We start from the raw sequence: 21,950 nt of genomic DNA on the forward strand, positions 1-21,950 counted from the left end.
GGTGGACTTGGCAGTGCGAGGTTAATGGCTGGACTCAATGATCTTTTCCAACCTGTTCAATTTTATGACTTCATGCTTCTAATACTTATCAATAACTGAAATAACCTTTCTTAATACATTTTTTCAGGAAGTAGCAACAGCTCTGTCTCCCAATGCAAGAAACTCAGACCACTGACCTCAGTCTCATTGGACCAAACCCTGAGAGCTTGCTGTGGCAGCACATCCTAACATCAGATTAGGACAGTCTGAGCTAAAAAATCAGACTTCTCTGGAAGATGCAGAAGAATTACTTGCAAAAGATGAGGATATATTAAACATCTTACTATGGGCCATCATACACATTGTAAACAACCGTTTTTCTCATTCTTAGGTTACAAAAGATGAATTTCTGGACTACTACTCTGTAGTCAGTGCTTCTGTGGACAGTGATGCCTACTTTATTTTAATGATGAAGAAATCCTGAAAACTCTGACTTTTGCTTTCATTTGCTAGTTTGTTGTAGGTTTGGATTTTCTTCCCCAGTTCCTGTCTGAGACAACGTTTTCGGAGCTGCATGATTTGGTGACACTAACCAGTGTCCCATTGCTGGATGCTGACATGTGGCTTCATGTTTCAACAGGTGGCGCTTAAAGCCAAGGAATCGTCAGCCTCGCCGAAACCCAGAGCTGCCGAGCAAGCAAAGGGAGGGGAATAGTCGGTTACAAATTAGCAATTGCATTTCCTGGCATCATGAGCTGTTTTCTTGTGTGCCTGTACATTAGATTTGTTTTGCAAATGTCTGTTACACGGGAGAGTGCTAATGTGGGGAGGCTTCACGATGACAGTGTTAAGGAACTGTTCGACCCTAAAATAATTCTGCACAGAGATGGTAAGTCGCTCTTTACGTCACATTTTAGCTGGGTTTAAAGGACAGCTTCAGAACCCACAGCCAAAGAGATAACTAGCTTGAGCCAAAAGCATACGGACTAAAAAACCCTGCTGCTGGCTGGCTTCTCCCCCACAGCAGCAGCACTGCAGTACCGGCTGTATAAATACAAGCCTCCAAATCAATAAACACTTTTGCTAAGAAGCTTAGAAGGGGGCTGAGGAACTCCTGCCCTGCAGAAATACCTTGCCAGGCATCACCAGGTCCCTTGCTGCCAGAAGGGATGGCTTCATGGCCAGCTTGTGCCTGCCTAACACCGCCCTGAGCTCAGTCGCGTGTCTCTGCAGCAGCAGAGGCCAGGGCCACCTCTTCGCTGCTTGTGCTCTGGCAAAAACAGCTCCCCTGCCTCCCCACATTTAGCTGGTCTACCACCCCACAGGCACACACATTTTTGTGTGTTTTATCAGCCTGTCTTAATGAAATGCACATAAGAGGAGAAGATTTGGTAAACAAACTAATAAATTCAGCAGGGAACAAGTATTGCCTTGAGAGGTAATTAACATTTTTCAGCATCATTAAAATTAGACTGTGACTCAGTGTTTATAACTGACAAAAGATATTTTATTTCACAGATTAGCATCTGTGTGCTGCTAGGAGATGTTTGCATAGTGCAAATGAACTGCGCACCTGCCTGAGGGGAGAAACAAAGCCAGGAGAGAGCTGTGTTGTACCACAAGCGCAGGAGAGGTGGTGGGGCCTGATGTGTAAGTGTGGGGAGAGGAGCAGGGCAAGCTCCAGGCGGTGGTGTCATGAAGCAGCTACACAGAAACCAGGGTCACCAAGCTGCTTGTGCGTGTGTGGCTGAGGTATGACCACAGGAGGCAGAAAGGGTGGAGGAGGAAGGAAGGCTATGCTGAATCTTCAAGAAGGTGCATGGAGTACGTGAAATCTGAGCTATACCCCTGTGCAGGTGTTGAGTCAGATGGGAATTTGTGAACAGCTATGGGGAAAACTCTGTCTTGTAGAATAAGGAAACTACTTGTCCTGACCTGGTGAAGTGTTGTCAAGACCTAGCCATTGGCTTTATCTCCATATATGGTATCATGCAATCTAAAAGCCAGCCATGGACAGAAGTATTTTTGGTGCTTCTTGCCTTGGTGCATGTTCAGTACTTGTTTTTTTCCAAAAGGAAGCTGAAAGTTTCGTATCTCTATAAACCCATGAAATTTAAGTTGATGGCTATAAAATTGCACATGATGTTCAGGGATGCTGATCCTAGGCCTGCTCAAATATTGGTACTCAGCACCTGCAAAATAGTCAGGGACCAATTTTTCCAAAAGATTTAGTTCCCACCATTCAGGACAGATTGTCAAAGCTGAAGGAGACTGCTAGTCTCTGCATGCTTCAAAGCAGCCTAGTCCCTAGACAACGGTGATCTCAGAGGAGCTCAGTCCCTAGACACGGTGATCTCAGAGGAGCTCAGTGCTTGTGAAAGTTCATCTTGACAGGACTTGACTGAACACCTCTGTAATGACCCATTTGTTGTCATTGGCTTGGAGCTGTTGGATGTGGTTCAATGAACAGGTTTAATGGCTGTTTCTGGGAGCCGAGGTCCTTCAGAAACCTTCATGCTCATCTCGAACCCTCCTTGATTTGGCTGTGCTTGCTGCTGCTCTCCTGGGAGGATACTTTTCTGGGTAGGCTTCATCATATGCCCAGGTGCATACAGGGAATGAGGTAACCCCCGTGCCTGGCATGAGTTAGCCTATATCCTCCACTAAGAAATACATCCCCCCTACACTGGGACGAACATAATTAACAAAAGGCTGCTTTGTTTTCTGTCAGTTACATACTTGTCAGCATTCAGCAGTGTATTAACAAAGCTCCATCTCTGAAGACAGGCTATATGGGACTTTGCCTTACTGTACACATACATACACTGTACATGATACATACTATCACAGGCCTATGGGCTTTTTTTTTTTTTTTCCCAGTGCTTGTTGTGTAGACTCATGGCTGTACCCAAGGGCTTGGGCAAAACTTCTGGCTTGCCTGAGCGAGAACGAGCCACTGGCAGGAGATCAGCTTCACCTGCCTGATTCCCAGAGCTGCTCCCTCTCTGCTTTCTGGCTAACGAGGATTGGATGGCAATCAAAGTCCAAAGGCTGAACAAAGGCATGCCCAGTACAAAACATAGGGACCGGAGCTGTAGAGAGGCTTCCCTGGCTCACAAAGTGGTGGTGGTAAAGGGAGGGTGATACTTGCTGTTGTCCTGCAGTGCTTTCAGGCCTCTGAGCTGTCTGGATTTATGTGGGATTTATCCTGCCTGAAGGTAGTCAGAGACCGTGGAGTCCTCATTTTAGTAAAAGCAGAGTAAGTCCTATCCTGATAAATATATATTAGAAGACTGAATTACAGCAGCATAAATAAGTCATGCAAATATCCATGTTGTTTTAATACAGTGACACCACGGTAAAACCAAAGTTACATGTTATCTAATTAAATAAAGGTAATAAGACATAGAAAAAAGAATGAATGTTTAAATATTAGCAGCTACGCAAAAGTGTGAGTACTACATAGAAAACATATAACTATTTCAGAGTGATTGAAGTAAATAAACATCAGGTTCCTACTACTTTTCCCATATTAAAGGCAAACACTATGTTTCTACTGATTTTTCTATATTAAATGCAGTATACCTTTCTGGACAAACAAAGACTACTATACATGGTAACCTATTGCCTAAACATTCTGATGTCCCTTTTAATCCTTAAAAATGTGTGTGTGAGTTCAAAACAAGCATAGCACATACTGTACAGGATTTTTCTGATGCAGTTTTGCTTCTTTCTCTATCCTGTTTTTGTCTGTTACTGTAACTGGAAGAGGATGACTTTCCAGCCCAGTCTGTCTGCATCTACAACTGCACTGTGCAAGTCAGCACAGTATGAGCATTACCAGAGGCTCTTTTAAAAAAGAAATACAAGCATTATAAAGCAAATGAAAGTCCAGGGCTTTCGCCTTTTCCTACTTCATTAATCAATGTTTAATACGGCAAGAAACAGCAATAAAAAACATTCTGTAAAATGACACTGGAATGCCTTGACCAAATCCTCGGCCCCTTTGCACGCAGAGACTGTAAGGTTATCCCCATGTGAAGGTTTTCCTGGTGTCAGGTGGAGGTGGAGTGCTGTCTTGGGAGTTTTTCTCCAGCAGGCTACATCATATATAGATAGCAACATCTCAGTGGCTCTTACCAGTAAGAACAAATTCTAGCAGCTCTGAAGATGAGAAAGGACTCTTTTACCCTTAGCCTTTGGGAATGTGAATACATTTTGGGAAAGGAGAATTTCAAGCAGCTAGAGGAACTGAGACTGCCCAGTAGGGTGAACCCCGATCCCAGAGCACAGCAAAGTGGCTTGGATTTCCCATGGCCACACTGCTTGGCTGTCATGCAACCATGTGGCTGTAGCAGTTTCATCTCCAAGCATGTGCTCTGCAATGCATGGCATCCTAGAGAGGCTGCGAAGTGGCTCAGCCATCTCTGTGTGACAGCAGGTGGGGAGCTCCTTAGGGCTGGGCACAGAGCCCACAGAAGGGTGAAAGGGAAGGGACAGGATGCCTTTCTCCATAATAACATTTAAAAAACAAACAAAAAAAGGTATCTCCAGGCCATATTTTTTACAAGGTACATTAAAAAAAATGCAGGTCTTCTAATCACTGGCAGGATCCATGACACTCCATCCATCTTCCTAGGTCAGATGTTGCATGAGAACATTACCTGGCTAAATTCAAAGTATTGTCATGCAGCCACAACCACTAGGAATAATGCTAGTAAACAAACACAGTCCTCTCAGCCCTTCTGTCCTGGAAAGTACTTACATGCTGCACTAATATTTGCAAAACAGCTGCAGAGAAAGACAGCATCATGCATTTTACAGCCCCAGCTGAGTTTACGGGAAGAGATGGGACTTCACTTTTCATTGATATAATTTTGTTTTCTTAGCTAAACGTTGCTAGTACATGAAATACTAAAGATCTTTAATATATAGCACTAGCAGAAATACCTGTGTATCCTAAAGTTGGCCCCAGGGCAGTTCTTTACCAACAGCAAAAAGCAGTCTCATGTAGGGTTTTGCTTTGTTTTACTCTCTCTCAAAAATCCCCAAAAACCTCAATGTAAGAAAACATCTTCTTAAAGTGAGTCAGTGTCCATGTGCCCTTTTACCTGGAGGCTCAGCAGACTCGCTTGCAGTGACCAAGCTCCTGAATCCCCTGGCAACTAATGCTTGATAGCAACTCTCATTTACTGGCGTTTTGCAAACTCATGGACTTCCACTGACTGCAGAGGAATTGCTCCTGACATGTCACTTTATAAAAGAGATTGGATTCTAGTTAACTTGAATTTTTTGCTGTATATCTTGCTTATGCATTAATAAGAGCTTAACTCTGCAACCAAGAGGTTAACAGAAGAGTTTAGAAGACAATAGTTAACTTTTATGAGACGGCTGTGATCCTCAGCTAGGACTGCAGTGTCATTGCTCTGGATTAATCATATCTGAAGATTTGATAAGAAAGTCAGATTCAATTAAAGTCAATTTCTGCTGCGGTGGAGATGGCTGCTGGCATACTGAGAGCTAAGGTTAGGCCACTTGTCCCTGAAACATAGGAGAACCTCCTTCCTCGCAGGCACAGCGTCGCACTGCAGCTGGGTGTGTTGCAGAGGCTCAGAGGGTGCAGGATGACAAAACAGAAAGCTTCAGTGTCCTGCTTGTGTTAGAGATAAAAAAGTATGTTGCCATCCCTGTAAGGTTTACTGAATTTTATAGAAACTAGACATAGTGACATAGGCTTCCTCATTGTTTGGTGACCTCATTTCACTGGTAGGCAGTGTCTGGGACACAGTGTCACCATTGAGGGGTTCTGGTCCAGGCTGGTCAGAGAGATCTGGGGGAGGAGTGGAGGAAAGGTTGAAACCATCATTGCACAGGGGCACCCCATTGCTGTGGCACACCTTGTACGTGCTGGAGCTGCAGTTTTCTTCGGTGACTGCCAACTGGTTTGTGCCCAGGAGCTTGTGCAAGGCTTCAGCCGGCCAGATTCCTCCGTATGTCACAGACAGATTTAGATTGCTTTTGTCTGTCATCGCAGGGATCATCTTCAGGTCTGATCTGCTCTTAAATTTTTCTGGAAGGTTTGTCTCTGGAGAAGTTGATGGCTGCAGAAAATTTTCCAGTTCAGCTTTTGCTCGAATGCCATCCACTTTATGGATATGAACGTAACCAAAACTCTCTGGGTTAAAGCTTATATCAAAATTCTGCATGGCAAAGGGAACAGCATGGTCAGTTAACAGTGGGTATTAGCTTAAGAGAAAATGTGCTCTGATACTTTGTTTGCTTTTAGAAAGGTATCTGTCATTTCTTTAACTCTGAAAGTAACCCTGAGTGAGCTGAACAGTAGGTTAGCAGAGAATAAACTGTCACGTGGCTTAAAATCCTTTTCCATATTAATCTGAATCTATCCATTGGCCTCCTGCAGGCAGCATCACTCTCCAGAGCATTTTGTGCTCTACCAAATGTGGTGGGAACTGGAGTTTCAGAGACTTTTCTGAGCCATGCATCTATTGCACACCAGTCATTTCACAGGAATGAGTGTGCCAACCCAGGCAGTTCCTTTCAGTTTTACCTTCCTAATTTAGCAGTGAGGGAAGTAAAAATTTGACATGACTTCCTGAAACACATGAGGAATCCCTGCACTGGGGAGCACAGGGAATAGGAGAGTTGTCTGAGACCTCTTATTAAATTAAAAACGTGTTAATAACGTACCAACTGGAGAGAGCAGCACTAATGAGTTTCTTAGCAAAAAAATGCAGTAGCCATATAGTTTTAAGGCAACAAGTTAATCCCCCGTCCTACAGTTTGTAACATTTGTCTCTCTGGCTTTTATCTGGCATGGTGTATGAACAATTCTGCTGGCAATATAAGGGTATATGGGCATCAACAGGGATGTTTGCAAAGGGTCCCCATCCAGCCCCACTTTTACAGTTTCATAGAATCACCAAAGTGTCTCAGTTGGAAAGGACCTCTGGAGTCTAACCGGTCAACCTTCTGCCAGAAGCAGGAATCGGATTAGGTTATCCAGAGCCCTATCAAGCCAAGCCTTTGAACATTTCCAGCAAAGGAGAATCTACTTTTCTAGGCAACCTACACAATGCTTAATTGTTCTGTTGGAGAAAAGAAGCTTTCATATATTCAGATGAAATTTACCCTGAAGTAACATGTGTCTGTTGCCTCTGGTCCTGCCACAATGCAGCCTTGTGGCAACAGTACCTTCACCATCTCTCTACCTACACTTTAGGTATTGGAAGGCTGTGATTAGTAGCCCCCACCCCAAGCTTTCTTTTTTCTATAAACAAACTCAGTTCCTTCAGCCTTTCTTCATATATCAAATTCTCCATCTGTCTGTAGCTACTTTGCACAAGTCAAAGCTTGGGCATCAGTTGAATTGTCTGTTATTTCCATACCCTGGACTAGCATCTGCCTGTGCAAATGTGGGCTCTCCTCAGTGAAATGTAGAAGTAATTTCTGAAAGATGTCCCAGTTCAGGCAAATGCATCTACTCTCTCTCACGTGTGTTAGTTTCATTCCCAATGGTTTACACTCAGCTGAAAGCAACAGTGGAAGTACATACATTTTTTGGCTTCTTGCATAGTTGCTCCAGCGTTTTTTTATGATCGGGAAGATTTGGCCACACAGCAGGCTTGATCCTGAAACAGCAACAGTAGACAAAAGGTGGTTCAACAGCAGCAATAGAGGGACATGTTGAGATACCAGAGGTTCATATTGCATCATTTGTACTTATTCTCATAAAGACTGAGGGCTGGCTTGCATTACTCAGAATAACAACAGAGAAGTCTCAGAATAAAACAAAGAGAGGAGAAGAGGAGTCATAAAGGTCACTGAATAGTCATTGTTCTTTTGAGTGCACAGATTGTCACAGTTAAAGAAAGATGCTTCACCAAGTACTGGAAAAGGAGCAAATGATGCCAGCAAAGAGCTCGTTTGCATCTAACAGTGTTAACAGGGTTTTACATGATGACACCAATTTCTGCAAGTGAAAAAAGATGCTGTGGTTCAAGTGTAAATTTGCTGATATTTGCCTCTGCATGTTTATGTGTCAAAGAACTGTGCATTGTCCCACTCCTTGGCCAGTTATCTGTGCTTCAGATAGCCGTGTTGTAGCCTTGTCCCACTGGTCTCATTTTTACTGCCTTGATTAGCAAAGTTCTCATGCTGTGCTGCTGGAAACCCTCAGCAATGGTACATTTGGAGAATATTGCCCAACTGACATTAAATCTTGCAGTAATATAGGTACAGCTATAGATGTATATGAATATATATTTTGTTTTATATATGTGTCTGTATATATGGATATATATATACACACATGTATAAAATCCTCTTCTTTTTAAAAGGGAAATATCTGGGTTCAAGAAGTCTTTTTTTTCATGAGCATGTTTTTACATAAGCAGAACTTCTAGCACAGTTAGAGAACTGCAGGTGCTCAGCAACAGTAAAAAGCAAGAGCTAGAAATCTCAAGCTACATCTACACTTGCAAATAAAACAGCACCAGGGAGCATTGTCTGGCAGATAACTCCGGTGCCTAAAATGTTTAATTATTAAAATTGTTCTTGGCATGGTTTGACAGAGGCCAACTAGCATATTCCCATATTCCCCTTGTGTAATTTAGGAGTTAGCACAGCCCAAGTGTTGTCCCCAGAAAGCAACTCGCATGCAGCCCTCTCTCTGGATGTCAGTGGAGCTGGATGTCATGGATGGGCTGCTCTGAAAGCCATTGAACAGCCCTGGGCTTTCTGCCTTGTGAGGGCTCCCTCTCCTATGGTTAAACTTGGGAGTTTCTCATTTTAGATTCTGGTTTCACCAGATTTTCTACATACTTGTTAATTTTCTTAAGTTTGTCAACACTTCTATTACATAGAAGCATATATAGCCACATATTTAAAAAATATTTTACTGCTGTGTAGCCAATATATCAAAAAAAACCCCAATGCAGACACAGGGCTGCCTGTGTAATGAATGTATCTCTGGTCCCGTTCTGCCATGACTGCTTTGGTGGGGGATGTGGAGACTGATTTTGCCACATGGCTGGCTGGATGTGGACGTGGCTGGGCTGGTGGTCGACACCATCAAGCCCTCGCTGCAGAGAGCTGTGCCGTGCTGCTTCTGAAAGTGCTGCAGAGCAAAGGCTCCACTGACTCAGCCTATGAAAGGAAAAGAGGCAATCTCCCCAGTAAACCATTTCCACACCTCTTGGGACTTTACTAAAGCTCGCTTTCTTTTCTGGATCTTGCTTGAAGCTTTTGAGTCAGATTTGTCTCCAATGAGACACTGACTCTGCAAGTGTTCCCTTGGTGACTTCAGCTCCCCAAAGGTTTCAGTGTTTTGATCCCAAGACTGAAGTCTGCTCAAAGCGGTAAGTTATCCTCTTCCTGCCAACACCCCCTCTTGTATTGCCCATTTCTACTTTTTTCCTGCTTTTGCTTGATATAGAGGTCTAGAGATGGAAAGAGAATAGTTCACAAGTATAAGAAGGAAAGCAATAAGAAGTATCAGAACAGGATTGGCTTCCAACACTTCTTCTGATACAAAGGGACTTAGATTACCTGTTTTCCCAAAAAGTTATGATCAGGACAACCATGACAATGGAGAGTATGAATCCCAGGATGGAGAGTATAAGCACAACCACGCTGCTGTCTAAAGAAAAACAAAGAACATCAGTCAATACATCTAAACGTCTCACTGTTAAGCCACCATGACTGTAATTTATCAGGTGATAAATTAGAAATTAATGCCAAGCATTGCACTTGCCTATCATTGGGCTGGTGCAGTGGTGCATTTCTCCTGTCTCCCTGAAGGAGGAAAGGGGTAGGCGACCGGAACATCAGCACTTGGCTGAGCTCCAAGCTGGGTTCCCAGATTGGATTAAAGCAGCTCAAAGTCTGCTTTCACTTTCAGTGCATGGAGCCACTGCTCGCTGCATCCTTACAGCAGCACTGAAGTGACTTCCAACAGACATAATGCCAAGGTACCTTGGGGGACCCTAAGGACCAGAAGGATTATTCACATTTACAAGTGCGATGATGAGATTTTATCCCATATTGTATTTGTGATTAAAGTGCCATGCTTGCACACAGATCCAGGGCCCTGAAATGGGGCATGTTTCATTGCTCTTTGTGCCTTACCTGAAACACTCAGTGCAAGCTGGTTCTTTTCCCTGCACACCAGCAGGCAGCAAGCAGGAGTGAGTCAGTCTTCCCCCTCCCCTCAGGTCCTTACAGCGGCACTGCATATGATTTTATTACCCCTGAGTGAGATTTAGTTTTGTGTGGAGAGTCAGCCCCAGACCAGAGCAATACAGCCGCTTTCGGGGCCATCTCCTCCAGGGTGCCTGGTGCCTGTGAGGGCTGACCCTGCCATGGCTGTGGGCTCTTCCCTCCCCGTGCTCTTGTCCCTGCTGCTGCTGGGGATGGCCAGGGAGCCAAGGGCCCCTAGCTCCGCTTTCTGCCAGGTGGACCAAAGTGGTTTCTGCCCTTACAGCTCTCTGTGGAATGCTGCTCTCTTGTAGTTCTGAAGCTCTGGGAAGTGCTCCATTCACTCCACGTGCCCTTAAAATAATCTCCATTGGGCTGAGAACGTACTTTCACCTCATACGATGCATCATTTTCGAGGTTTTTCCCCAGTAATTTTATCTGAAGGTACGGCGTCTCTATTGTCTAAACACACACATAAAAATCTGATTAATTTTCTAGAAGATACAGGAAAAGTTTAACTTTTAAATTTCAGCAAAATGTGCAAGATCAGGTGCATCCTTGCAGTACCATGCTGTTTGCTCCATGTCTTTGGTTATTATACAGGTGGTCATCAGGCCATCAGCCCAGTTTAACAGCAAGGTAGCCCAGCCAGCCAGTATCGAGAAGAAAGACAAACACCAGGTAAAAGCTTCTTGGAAAACAGCTTGAAGTATTAACTGTGCTTTGCTACCACCTGCACTGCAGTGGGAAATGCATGCTTCCTTGGGGAGGCTCAGAAGAGAGAGGGGAAAAATACATTTGTGCAGCATAAAAAGACAGCTTCTGAAAGAGCAGCTACAGGAAAGAAGCTGAAATCCCACAGCGCAGCTCTGGTGCTCTTTGTTTCAGTGCATTTCATTGCCTGAAACCTTTTTCTACTTACAGTTCTCCTCTGTTCCTGCTGTAAGAAACAGGTACAGTCCATGCTTTCAAGCATCTGGACTAGTGTTTGCACAGGTGCTCTTGTGACAGGGGACACAGAGGTCTCAGCAGCTGGGCAGCCCACACCAGATCCAGTTCACAAGCTGCTGCAGCTTGAGACACCGTCTGAGGGTGGGAAAGCTGCAGGGCTGCACCCGAAGCCTGGAGAGGCTCAGTGAAAAAGGGACACAAAGAAACTATTGCTAAATAAGAAAAGGGGTCGTTCAATTTACTGACTGATGAGCGTAGAAAATAAAAGCAAAACCACCGTAACAACATAGCAAGCCATCCAAACACTTAGGATTATGTCTTAGATTAGATTAGGCATTATGTCTTCCCACTGCAAAGCCCAAACAAATAAAACTTCATTAGCCCAGAGAAGTGTATAACAGGCATGGATGCTGTCGGTCTGGAATTGTTTTGACTGATGACATTTCCAAATGCCAAACACTGTATCTTTCCAAGTTTTCAGCTGGAGAACTGTAGAAATGCAGATCTGAAGGTTTTTACATGGTCTGGTATTTCTGGTAATGTTTAATTTTGGAAATTAGTGTAAGCTCACCAACACATCATCACTTACCTTCCAAGTACCCTCTTCCTGCCGATAGGCTATTTGGTGTATTAATTTGTCCCTTAAGTATTTCTTCCATGAGTGTGGGGTACTATAATGAATAAGGTATTCATTTGCTTCCTTTTGGTATGTGATGTTTATATTGAATGGTACTTCAGGCTTAACTGCAAATGATAACAAACCAGGATATAACAGGAGTAGCACAATGTTACTACAAAATAAACAGGTTTTGAAAAGCAAGAAGTAACTTCAAGTTACACTCCCATCAGGGTGACCTATCTTGAGCGAGAGCTGGCCTGAGCTGGATGAGCCTCATGCTGAGCCCCAGCTCATCCTTACACCTAGGTCCTGAGACTTCCTAGGGATGTGCCATTTAGTCTTGGAAAGCAATTTCTGAGCAGCCCCACTTCTGCGGTAGTGTTGCTTGAAGACCTGAAATTCAGCCCCTCTAACCCATGCTCTGAGATGGAGGCCCCATGGCAAAACCCGTCGCTGTGCTGGGAGGAAGGCACTGGGGAGCAAACTGGGCATGGGTGCAACTGCTGGTGGTCGTCAGGGTGGTGGGGTAGGCGTAGGGACAAAGTATGACAGTGTTAGATATAACAGAGGGGGCTGTGGCTCCAGGCCCTGGCTATGAACCCACACCTGACCTGGTCTGCAGGAGACTGTGTCAAATGACCGCCTGTGCCAGTACATGCATTCCAAAGTGCAGCCCTCAACACTGTCCCCAAGCTGTCCCTGAGGTCTGCAGGAACCTGTCTCTGTGCTCCTGATGCTTCCTGAATGTGCCATGTAAAGTACGCCAGCTTTCACAGGAACAGAGACCCCACTTCTTTCCTCTCAGGAAAATGCATATAGCCAGAAATTAGGGCCATTCCTTCTGAAGCCCCCAAATACTTAAACCTTCCATGTGGGACCCACAGTTTCTAGAGGAGAGACCACCAAAGATGGTCCAGGCTGGCCCATAAAGTGAGAGGTAATGTAAGTTTATTAGAAAACTACTGGACTGGGGCAGAAACGTTTCATAAAAGACAGATGTTGCAGAGCCTATTGCCAAAGGAAGGCAAAGCAGTATGGCACCACAGCAGAACAGAGCCACGCTACATGGGCTTCTCTGCAGCCCTTGAATGAGACCAGCTCCCCAGAGGGATAAGTACTAAGAAGCCCCTCTTTCCCTAGGTTCCCTATTTCTCAGCTCAGGCAGGTCCCCAGCACAGTTTTGACAAGCCTGTCCTGGGCTCTCGGCATCCCTTCGCTGTGGGATGCCTGAGCGCCATGTTCAGACAACAGGCTTCACCAAGAAGCAAGGTGCAAAAAAGTGAGATCTTGCAACCTCGGTGTCCCTGTGCTACCAAGCTCACACTAGACTTGGGGTGGTCAGTCCTGGAAGTACACAGTCCCTAGGAAGAGATGAACAAAATGTCCCTGCTGGACAGTTCATCCTTGCCTAGGAACAGCTGCTTCACCAAGTGCATGACTCAGTCTGTGTCCAGGTCAGGGCAGTGTCAAAATAGGCCAGAATTCAGCGGCACTTTTTGAATGGAGGTTAGACATGTCTGGCTTGGAAGCAAGGGGAACACCACACACTGCCAACACCCCAATCCGAGCTACATGCTCTGCTAGGACACTGTTTTATACTGCCTCTGTGTCATCCAGATTGATGCTTAGGCTTTGCACTAGGCTGGTTTTTTTTTCCTTCAGTAACTCCTGTGTCTTAAAAACATCTAAAATGTTCAGTGTCTTACCAATGTCAGTTACAACCAGACTCTTGCAGATCCTTCTCTTCATCTCAGTGTCCATGCAAAGGTCTTTGTTGGAGAGTATATCACTGAATTCTAGGAAATACACATCTTCCTGTTTCTCCATATTGAAGCACACGTAATTGCTGTCTTCCTTGGTACTGTTGACCGAAGTGACACAATGTTAATTTTTTTCTCAGTCTTACTGTAACATAGTAAGAGGTGAATCCTGGTTGCTCCTTTCACATTAACTGAAGTGAGACTCCATGTGAAATAAGAAAAAAATGCCACAGAAATAAGGACTTTAAAAGATTGATAATGATTTTCCTTATGGTCCTTGAGGACAATACTCAAGTGACATGTATCCAAGTAAGAGTCCTGGAGCTCTCCAAGAAAAAAATGCAATTATTAAATTGGAGATGTATGTGTTAAAAACCTTTGTGTCTTTAAAAATTATCTTACTGGTGCCACTTTTAAATATAGGGCAATAGATTTGGATGCTCACTGAAGATAAAGACAAATTTCTTATTGACCAAAGTTGTAGCAAATACAGGCTCAAGTCAGCCAGGCCGTGAAAGGGTCCTATGGCACAGTTTCAGCAGTGGAAACATATCTGTGTGTTCCTCCATCCGTGCGACACCCGTGTTTGAGGACTTTCATAAAATTTCAGCCAAAATCCAGAATCAATCTCATGAAATAGAAAGATTCTAATAAACTAGGTGGAAAAAAAGTAGTGATTACAATAGCATGATAAAAAAAAAAATCTGCTTCTGCTGGCTGCCACAGAACTTTCAGTTTCAGGAAAAACAGGCAAAGGGAAAAGCAGAAGTATTCTAAAGAAACCAAACCTGAGCTTCTTCAACTTGGTGTATCACTTAAAAAGAAGGTGGAAAAGAGTTTCAAGAAGAAACTCAAAAAGAAGTGGAGATGATTGATGTGTTTCATAACTGTCTGGGTTTTGTATATTCATTCCAGTGTGTGCAAAGACAACTGCTTAATTTTTTCCTTACCTACATAAAGGCATTTTCACTGCAGTAGAAAATCAGCCTTCTTGCCAAAGAATTTTCTGTGGGAAGGGTCTGCCTCTTCAAAAACTTTTTTACTTCTCACTTGATAAAGGCTAGGTTTGATTTCCTAACCATATCATTTGATTTAATGGAAAAATGCTCAGTTCATGCTAGGCTGCATCTGTAATTAAAGGTGTTCCAGAGAAAGAGAGGCAAGATCAGGACTATCAGAGACATTATAAAGCCCTTTACAGACCCTTCCAGATGACTTTTTTTCTTGTTAGGGAAGTTATGTTCTATTTCAGTAAACTCTTCTTCTTTGCTGAATAGAGTAGTCAAGCTCAGCAAAACACTCTGAAACAGAATTTTGTCTAGCTTTGCTGTTCCTGTGTCCCAGCATAGGGCACCAGGATTCACCAGGGCTTAGCACTTTGCTTTCCAGAAGTTTACCAAAGGATGGACTGATAGCACTTACCACAGGGATAGGGTATAGTTAGTGTTGTGAGGAGGCAGCTCAGTAAAATTGCAGGTCAGGCTGCTATAGGAACCCTTAAATTCCAGATGACTGAAACAGTCGATGTCAAAATTGTCTGGTTCATCATCTCCAAAAGTCCCTAAGGAGAGATTAGTAGGATGTTACTGAAGCAAACCCATGAGTGTATTCAATTTGCAGCTCCGTTGTATAGGAGGTTGTTTCTTTACATGGTTGCCTGAAAGGAAAAGGATCGACCCACCTGTTTTGTAAGAAGCAAAGAAAGCTTGTTCAAAATGAAATTAAAGGCACCTTTCAGGTTTGCTTTCCCTGCATGCCAGTGAAGCCCTGCCACTTACCACGCACATAGATACATTCTGCATCACTGGTCTGTGAACTATAAAAAGACATAGCGTTGCAGATGGTTTAGTCAGACAAGACACCCTACGTCTCTTCTATTAATCACTGGCAAAGAAGGGCACTGATGTTGACCTGTAAACCTCGGTAAAAAAGTCCCAGTGTCAAGTGCGAGACAGAAAAATACATTGTTCACACGGCAGTTTAATTCCTCCTAAGTCTGAGCCAGGGACAGGAGCATTCTCATTTTAAAATTATGGATAAACTTTATGCCAAGATAACACCAGGACCTACTCTATCTGAAAATCATCTCAGAACTTTCTCAAACAGGTTTTCCTATTAGGAGCCACAAAATTCTGCTATCCTGGGGCATGCGAAGCAGGGCAAGACATGTTCATGGTGCCTGCTGAAAAGCAGATTATTCAAGTCAAGGACTGAAACACTTAAAAATAATTAGGACAGAAATATGCACTGGGGGATATACTCTGCACAGTCACTGCCAGAGGTGTCTGGGACTGATGCTTGAGGGTAACATCTGTTCAAGAGCAAGGGCTAGTTTCAACGGGAGTTTTTGTATGGGAATTTTAGCTCAAGACAGCCTGAAATTGCATCAAAAACCTTGTAGCTCCAAAGTGGCAGATCCACACCAGAGAATGCATGCTCAGAAGTTGCCATGGCTTCACCTGCATCAGGACCAGCCATGCTGCAGGTGGCCAAGCACGCCCAAACAGCATCCTCTGGCCTCTGCTCTGCCCCTGCCTGTGCTGTGATGGTCTGGCCTGTCACCAGGTTCCTGAGAAGACTGGAAAATTAAATGGGTGGGTTTAGGAAAGCAAGAGTATTTCGGTATCATGAGATGATTAAGTCACATTTTGATTATACTGCAAAGTTTTCTGAAATGTCACAAATTTGGGCTCAGGAGGGAAAGCTCAGACTTTCTGCCAGAATGCTTGGCTTCCTGCAGATTTGCTTTGATGACTAATAACACAATCACGATTTGACTAAGAGCTTATGTCTCAAGTCCTACACTTGGCAGGTATGAGGTCAGTGAAGCAAAACCTGATGCTTCTGAGAGGAGTCCTCTCCAGTGGAAACTGCCGGTTCAGCCTCATTTCATAAAATCTCACCTACTGTAGATGAGCAGACAGGGAAAGGGTAATTGCCGTGACCCCTTAATGGATCCTCGGGGCAGGAGTGTCTCTGCCTTCTTTTACCAGTGGTTAAGGGTAGCTGTGGTGATACATAACCCTCTTTCCCATGTCCAGCGGCTATTCCCCATCCCCTACTTGGTGTCCTCCTACCCACTGCTCAGGCGTGGCCTCGTCATGCAGGGCACCTACCACAGCAAGAACAGGACCGTGGCTGCTCTGGGCATATAGGTGACTCACACTCACTAACAGTGTGGGAAAATGCCCATGGAAACATTTCAAATGGAAAATCCCTCCCAGAGGAAATGATGGTCATCTCTGCTGTCACTTAGGTGAAATGAATCACTGAGACATGACCAGCTACTTGGATACCAGTTTCGTAGTCCTGCTGGTGATGTCCTGGCCAATCCTGCCAGTGCACACCGAGACGCACAGACCATAGACCTAGTCCAGCATGGGAGCACATCTGAAGATCTGAAACGGTCATAGTTTGACAGCAGGTAGAAAGCAGGGGAGAGCTTGTTGATTGCCTTAAAATCTAAGTAAAGAGCATTATGCCACAGGGTCACTATCAGCAGCACTTCCTTCTGACCTCGGAGCTGAGGTGCATCTGGATCAGCTTTTGAGTAAGAAAAGAAATTCAGAAGTCAATCAGGAATGTAGAGAAAAATGCAAAAGCAGTGTGGGCAGGGACTAGGAAGGGGGCTGCTCCCACCAGTACCTGTGGCAGGCAGCAGGAGGGATGGGAGCATCTGATGCTGGACTAATCTGGAACTCAGCAGCAGATCTGTCCCCTGTGCTAAGATGTAGTGGCCATTTACCACCATGAGCAACCAGTGCTAAGGGGCAATTACTGATCTCACTGCAGCTCTGCTGGGGTCTGTCCCAGGGGTAGCTCAGCTCTCCCTGAAAGGCATCAAAATGCTGTGCCTCCCACCAGCGGTGCTGCTTTGAGGGATAATCTGTGCAGTACAGCCACAGACAAGGCAGGTGCTGTACAGAGTTACTCTACTTGACCACTACATTCAAGAGGTCAGTGCAACTCCAGGACAAACCCTGCAGCAGTTTCCTACATGTTGAAATACATACATCTTGATCAATGCAGCCCTGAGACATTTGGGCAGACATACATGTACAGAAATGTGTATTACATAAAATTACATATTTCCAGGTAAAAATGTGTGCATACAGATACACATGTATTCAAAATTCAGGGGATAACAACTAAGCTGAAATGAATCTGCGTAAAATGGAAACCCCCCATATTTTGTATAGATAGATACACCCAAAACTCAAATGTCACATTTTACGCCTCTCTAAGACTTTACTTGCAATTACCAGGAGACTGACTTATTTATACTGATAGATACCTCAAGACATTAAAACTTACGAGCTAGGATGACCTATCTTCCTTTATATGAGAGAGAGAGAGATACTTCTTGGTGCTCTCTGTACATGCAGACTACATATATCTGATTTTGCATAAACACACAAACCTGATAATCATCATATTAATAAACGGCATATGAGAAACAACTTTTTAGCTGGCTGCTGCTGCTTTGCAGAGATGTGACAGAACTCTTAATTCATATTCTATTTGGCTTACTGCAAAATGAAAAGAAAGAAAAAGGCTTTATCCTGCAGTTTCAACAGCCATGTAAGGTTTCACCAGCACAGTGCACCTTTGATACTGCACTGGAAGGAAAGCTGACTTTGCCTCTTTGACACCAAATTTTCACATTGTGATTATGTGATTCCTTATTCATGGAAACAACATCATAAACATAGATAATTAAATAATAATTAAATGATAATTAAACCTCATAAACAATGTTAAGTAAGCAATTTGAAATGTTTTTTCTGGTATGATTCCTCCATGACTAATTAATTTTTTTTTGTCTGACATAAATATGCATGTAGCCTCAGCTACACTTCTTCCCTAAACCTCAGAACATCCACACATGAATGTGTTTGCTATGTGAATGGTTTTGATGACTGCACCATGACTCACACTGCTGAGGACTCTTTCCACAATTTAAAGTTTACAGGATAATTTTTCTTTTTTTTTCCTTGAGAAGCCCAGATCAGGCAAAGCCCTGAGTCTGGCTTAGCTGAAATCAAGGCAGGGCTTGAGGTGGGGCGATTCTAAGCAGGAGTAAAACTGCTCTTAAAGCTACAGCCATGGCAGGGACTTCACAGAAATGGTTGTCTCTTGGGTTGGGGCAGCACCCAGCAGGCTGGTGCAGATCACAGCAGGAATCATGAGCCTTTACCAAGAGAGGAGTCTTAGCAGAGGCTGTGGACATGCTTCAGCTTTAAAGTCTGAAGCCACCGGGACTAGCAACAACATGTGAAATCAATGGCACTGTTAAGCACCTGCAGAATCTGTGACTGAATTTCCAAGGTCAGTGAAGTGACTGCCTCCAAAGGCGGAGTAAGGCAAGGTCTCTCGCGCTGATCTGATTTAGGAAGAACTTATTTTACTAACTGTAGTTTTGAGGTGGGTTGCATAAAAAGAACAAGGGTGGGTAGGAGGACCACTGAAGCCAGCTGAGCCATCCGTGAGCTCCTGCAGCCTGCTGCCCCCTGCTCCCCCTGCTCATGCCCTCCTGCATGGCCATGGCTGCCCCTTCTTAGCTCTGCTGACAGCTCTCCTAGGGCTTCTGGGGACCTCCACCAGCTCTGCCAAGTTGGGGGACAGCACCTGGGGGGCAGGCTGCTGCTCAGCAAGGAAGAGATGAAGGCAAAAGCTGTAATGAGCTTTTCCTTCCTCTGCCCCTAAGAAGGGGTGAGCTCATGCCTGTTTGGCTAGCAGCACTTTGACAGGAGGAAGGGCGAGTCAGAAAGGTGAAGAATGAAAGCCAACATCCATCACAGGTGAATTTACCCTGGATTGTTTAATTTATTGACCAAACCCACAAAACTCATGAAGAAATCATAAAAGCTGCTAATTGCTCAGTGGGGATTTTCTGAATCTGTTTGTCTTTAATTCTAAGCAAATTATGGTTTAGTGGAAGTTAAGTCAGTCATTCCAGCTTTTGGGAAGCCCTAAAGGTTTCAGTGACACCCATGATAAATCTCTAGGGTTAACCATTCACCACCACTGGTGCTTGCCAAAGCTGGCTCTGAAGAGCTGCAGACTGTATAAATTAAAGGCAAATAGAAAAAAACATGGCTCTTAGATGCACTTCTGAGACACTCACTGTTTTCCTCTACCTAATAAAAATTATTGCATATATCTATCTATGTATATATGCATGTGTGCACATACATATGTGTTATATAATACGTGACACACAGGGGAAAATGAGATTCCCTGTCTGTGAGATAGCATAGGAACACAGCCATTAACTTCCTAAAAACCAAAACCTCTTTTGCTTCCAAACAAGGGAGCCCTAAAACGACCAGTAACTGAGTGAGTGCCCATGTCCTTCAGGCACAGTGCAACAAATTGTCACTACTGTTTGTTTAGTTTTAGACAAGTAAGAGTTTAACAGATCCAGGACTGAATCTGTAAATCCATTTTTTTTCAGCTGCCTTTTCAGAAAAGGGGCAGCACACTTGAAACAGTGGTTTTATTGCTGCTCTTTATGATTTCATTTTGAAGCTACTAAATAATTTTCACTTCTCTAAATGAGGTAATGAAATCTGCAATAAGATCAAATTTAAGCTGTTGAATTCATTTAGAATTATTTTGCTGAGTAAGGGATGAATGGTCTTAGTGATGGGCTGTGAGAACTCCCTGGTTGAGTTGCTGCTTCAGCCATACTACAAGGGACACTGGGACTGTGCCCCAGATATACCTGATGCAATTGCTTAAAGAAAGAGAAAAGAGAAGTGGAAAATTTGGGCCAAGTTTGAGGTACATTGAAACGTTTTCTCTGGAGGAAACTGCCAAGAAAAGCAAGAGAAGCCAGAACCTCACCCTTCTCTGATAGCAGCTCAGAGCTACCATGGACTGCAGAAGAGTCAAGCAGTACCCTACTCCCAGGCATAACTCCTCACATGAACAGTAGATATGAGAGAGGATTAATGGGTCTGATCTTGCATGCCTTCTGCATACAGCAATGGTGTCCCTCATGTCATACAAATGTGGACATTACAAGGACAGGAGACTTGGGAATTAAATTAAATAGGTATCCTCTTCCCCACATCTGCCTCAGATGCTGGCACTGGAAGAAAGAGACTGGAAGCTAAAACACTAACACGTTTAACCCAGCAGTTGCATTCTGGAGCTTTTAACTTAGTTTTTTCAAGGTCATACATGAGTGGAAAGATGAAGATGAAATGACTCACCATCACCATCTGCTGAGGTGCAACCACTTTCCCCAAAAGTGGTGTGAAGAAACAAGGCGAAAATGCTCAATGCTGTACTCGTCTGTGTCATCCTGAGCATGCTGCATGTGTACAGTACATGTGCGTGCGAAACCTGCACTCACTTACTTTATACTAGGCGCAGAACAAACCCATTGCCTGATAAAGAGACGTCAGGCAAGGGGAAATGTAAACATGCCGACAAGGATGACTAGTGGCAGAGAGCAGGAAGCCAGTGCGAAGATACTTGCAGAGCTTTTACTTTGAAACATGCTTCCCACTTCAAACTAAGGACCTTCTGTATCAGGCCCACTGACACACTGGACGAAATCTGGTTAAGTCCAGTGGGTCGGGAGCACATTTTACAGATGGTTCTCCTGGCTTGGCTAGTGGGATTCTTGCTGCTGGTTTCCCTGAGAGCACAGTTTAGCCCTCTCATCCACTTTCCTCTTGATGGCGATACACAGGTCCAATCCAGATATGAAACATTGAGAGTGATATCTGCTACTTATTCTTTAAGTGTTGGCATCAAAAGCAGTGTGACCAGCAGGTCGAGGAAGGTGGTTCTGCCCCTCTACTCCATGCTGGTGAGACACCACCTTGGGTAATGTGTCCAGATCTGGAGCCTCCAGCACAGGAAAGACATGGACCTGTTGGAGTGGGTCCACTGGAGGGACACAAAGATGATAAATAATGGACCACATCTCCTATGAAGACAGGCTGAGACAGTTGTGATTATTCAGCCTGGAGAAGAGAAGGCTCTAGAGAAACCTTACTATGGCCTTTCATTATATAAAGTGTGCATAAGAAAGATGGAGAAAGACTTTTTTACCAGGGTCTGTAGTGGCAGGACAAGGAGCAACAGTTTTGAACTGAAAGAAGATAGATTTATATTGGGCATAGGGAATAAATTTTTTATGATGAGGGTGGGGAGACACTAGAACAGGTTGCCCAGAAAGATGGTAGACAACCCATCCCTGGAAACGTTCAAGGTCAGAGTGGACAGGGCTCTGAGCAACCCGATCTAGTTAATGTCCCTGCTGACTGCAGGGTGAGGTAGAACTAGATGATTTTCAGAGGTCCTTTCCAACCCAAACTACTCCGTGGTTCTATGAAGTCCCACATAAGGCAATGCTGACCCAGAAAAGCTGTGATCTAAAAAACTAATCCTGAAAAACCTATGTCCTG

General features: G+C 44.1%; 1 protein-coding gene across 1 annotated transcript; it reads right to left on the reverse strand.

The window, feature by feature from the left end:
- Nucleotides 1-3,296: 3,296 nt before the first annotated feature.
- On the reverse strand, nt 3,297-20,969 carry IL7R (interleukin 7 receptor). Its single transcript, XM_005230410.4, has 8 exons — nt 20,745-20,969; nt 14,947-15,085; nt 13,471-13,625; nt 11,735-11,889; nt 10,479-10,656; nt 9,547-9,637; nt 7,553-7,628; nt 3,297-6,179 (listed from the first exon to the last, which is right to left on the reverse strand). The coding sequence occupies exons 1-8, from the start codon at nt 20,842-20,844 to the stop codon at nt 5,676-5,678; spliced, it is 1,398 nt and encodes a 465-aa protein (XP_005230467.2). The 5' UTR covers nt 20,845-20,969; the 3' UTR covers nt 3,297-5,675.
- Between the last annotated feature and the right edge of the window lie 981 nt (nt 20,970-21,950).

The sequence above is a fragment of the Falco peregrinus genome, chromosome Z (assembly GCF_023634155.1).
Source record: "Falco peregrinus isolate bFalPer1 chromosome Z, bFalPer1.pri, whole genome shotgun sequence".
Taxonomy (NCBI): Eukaryota; Metazoa; Chordata; class Aves; order Falconiformes; family Falconidae; genus Falco; species Falco peregrinus.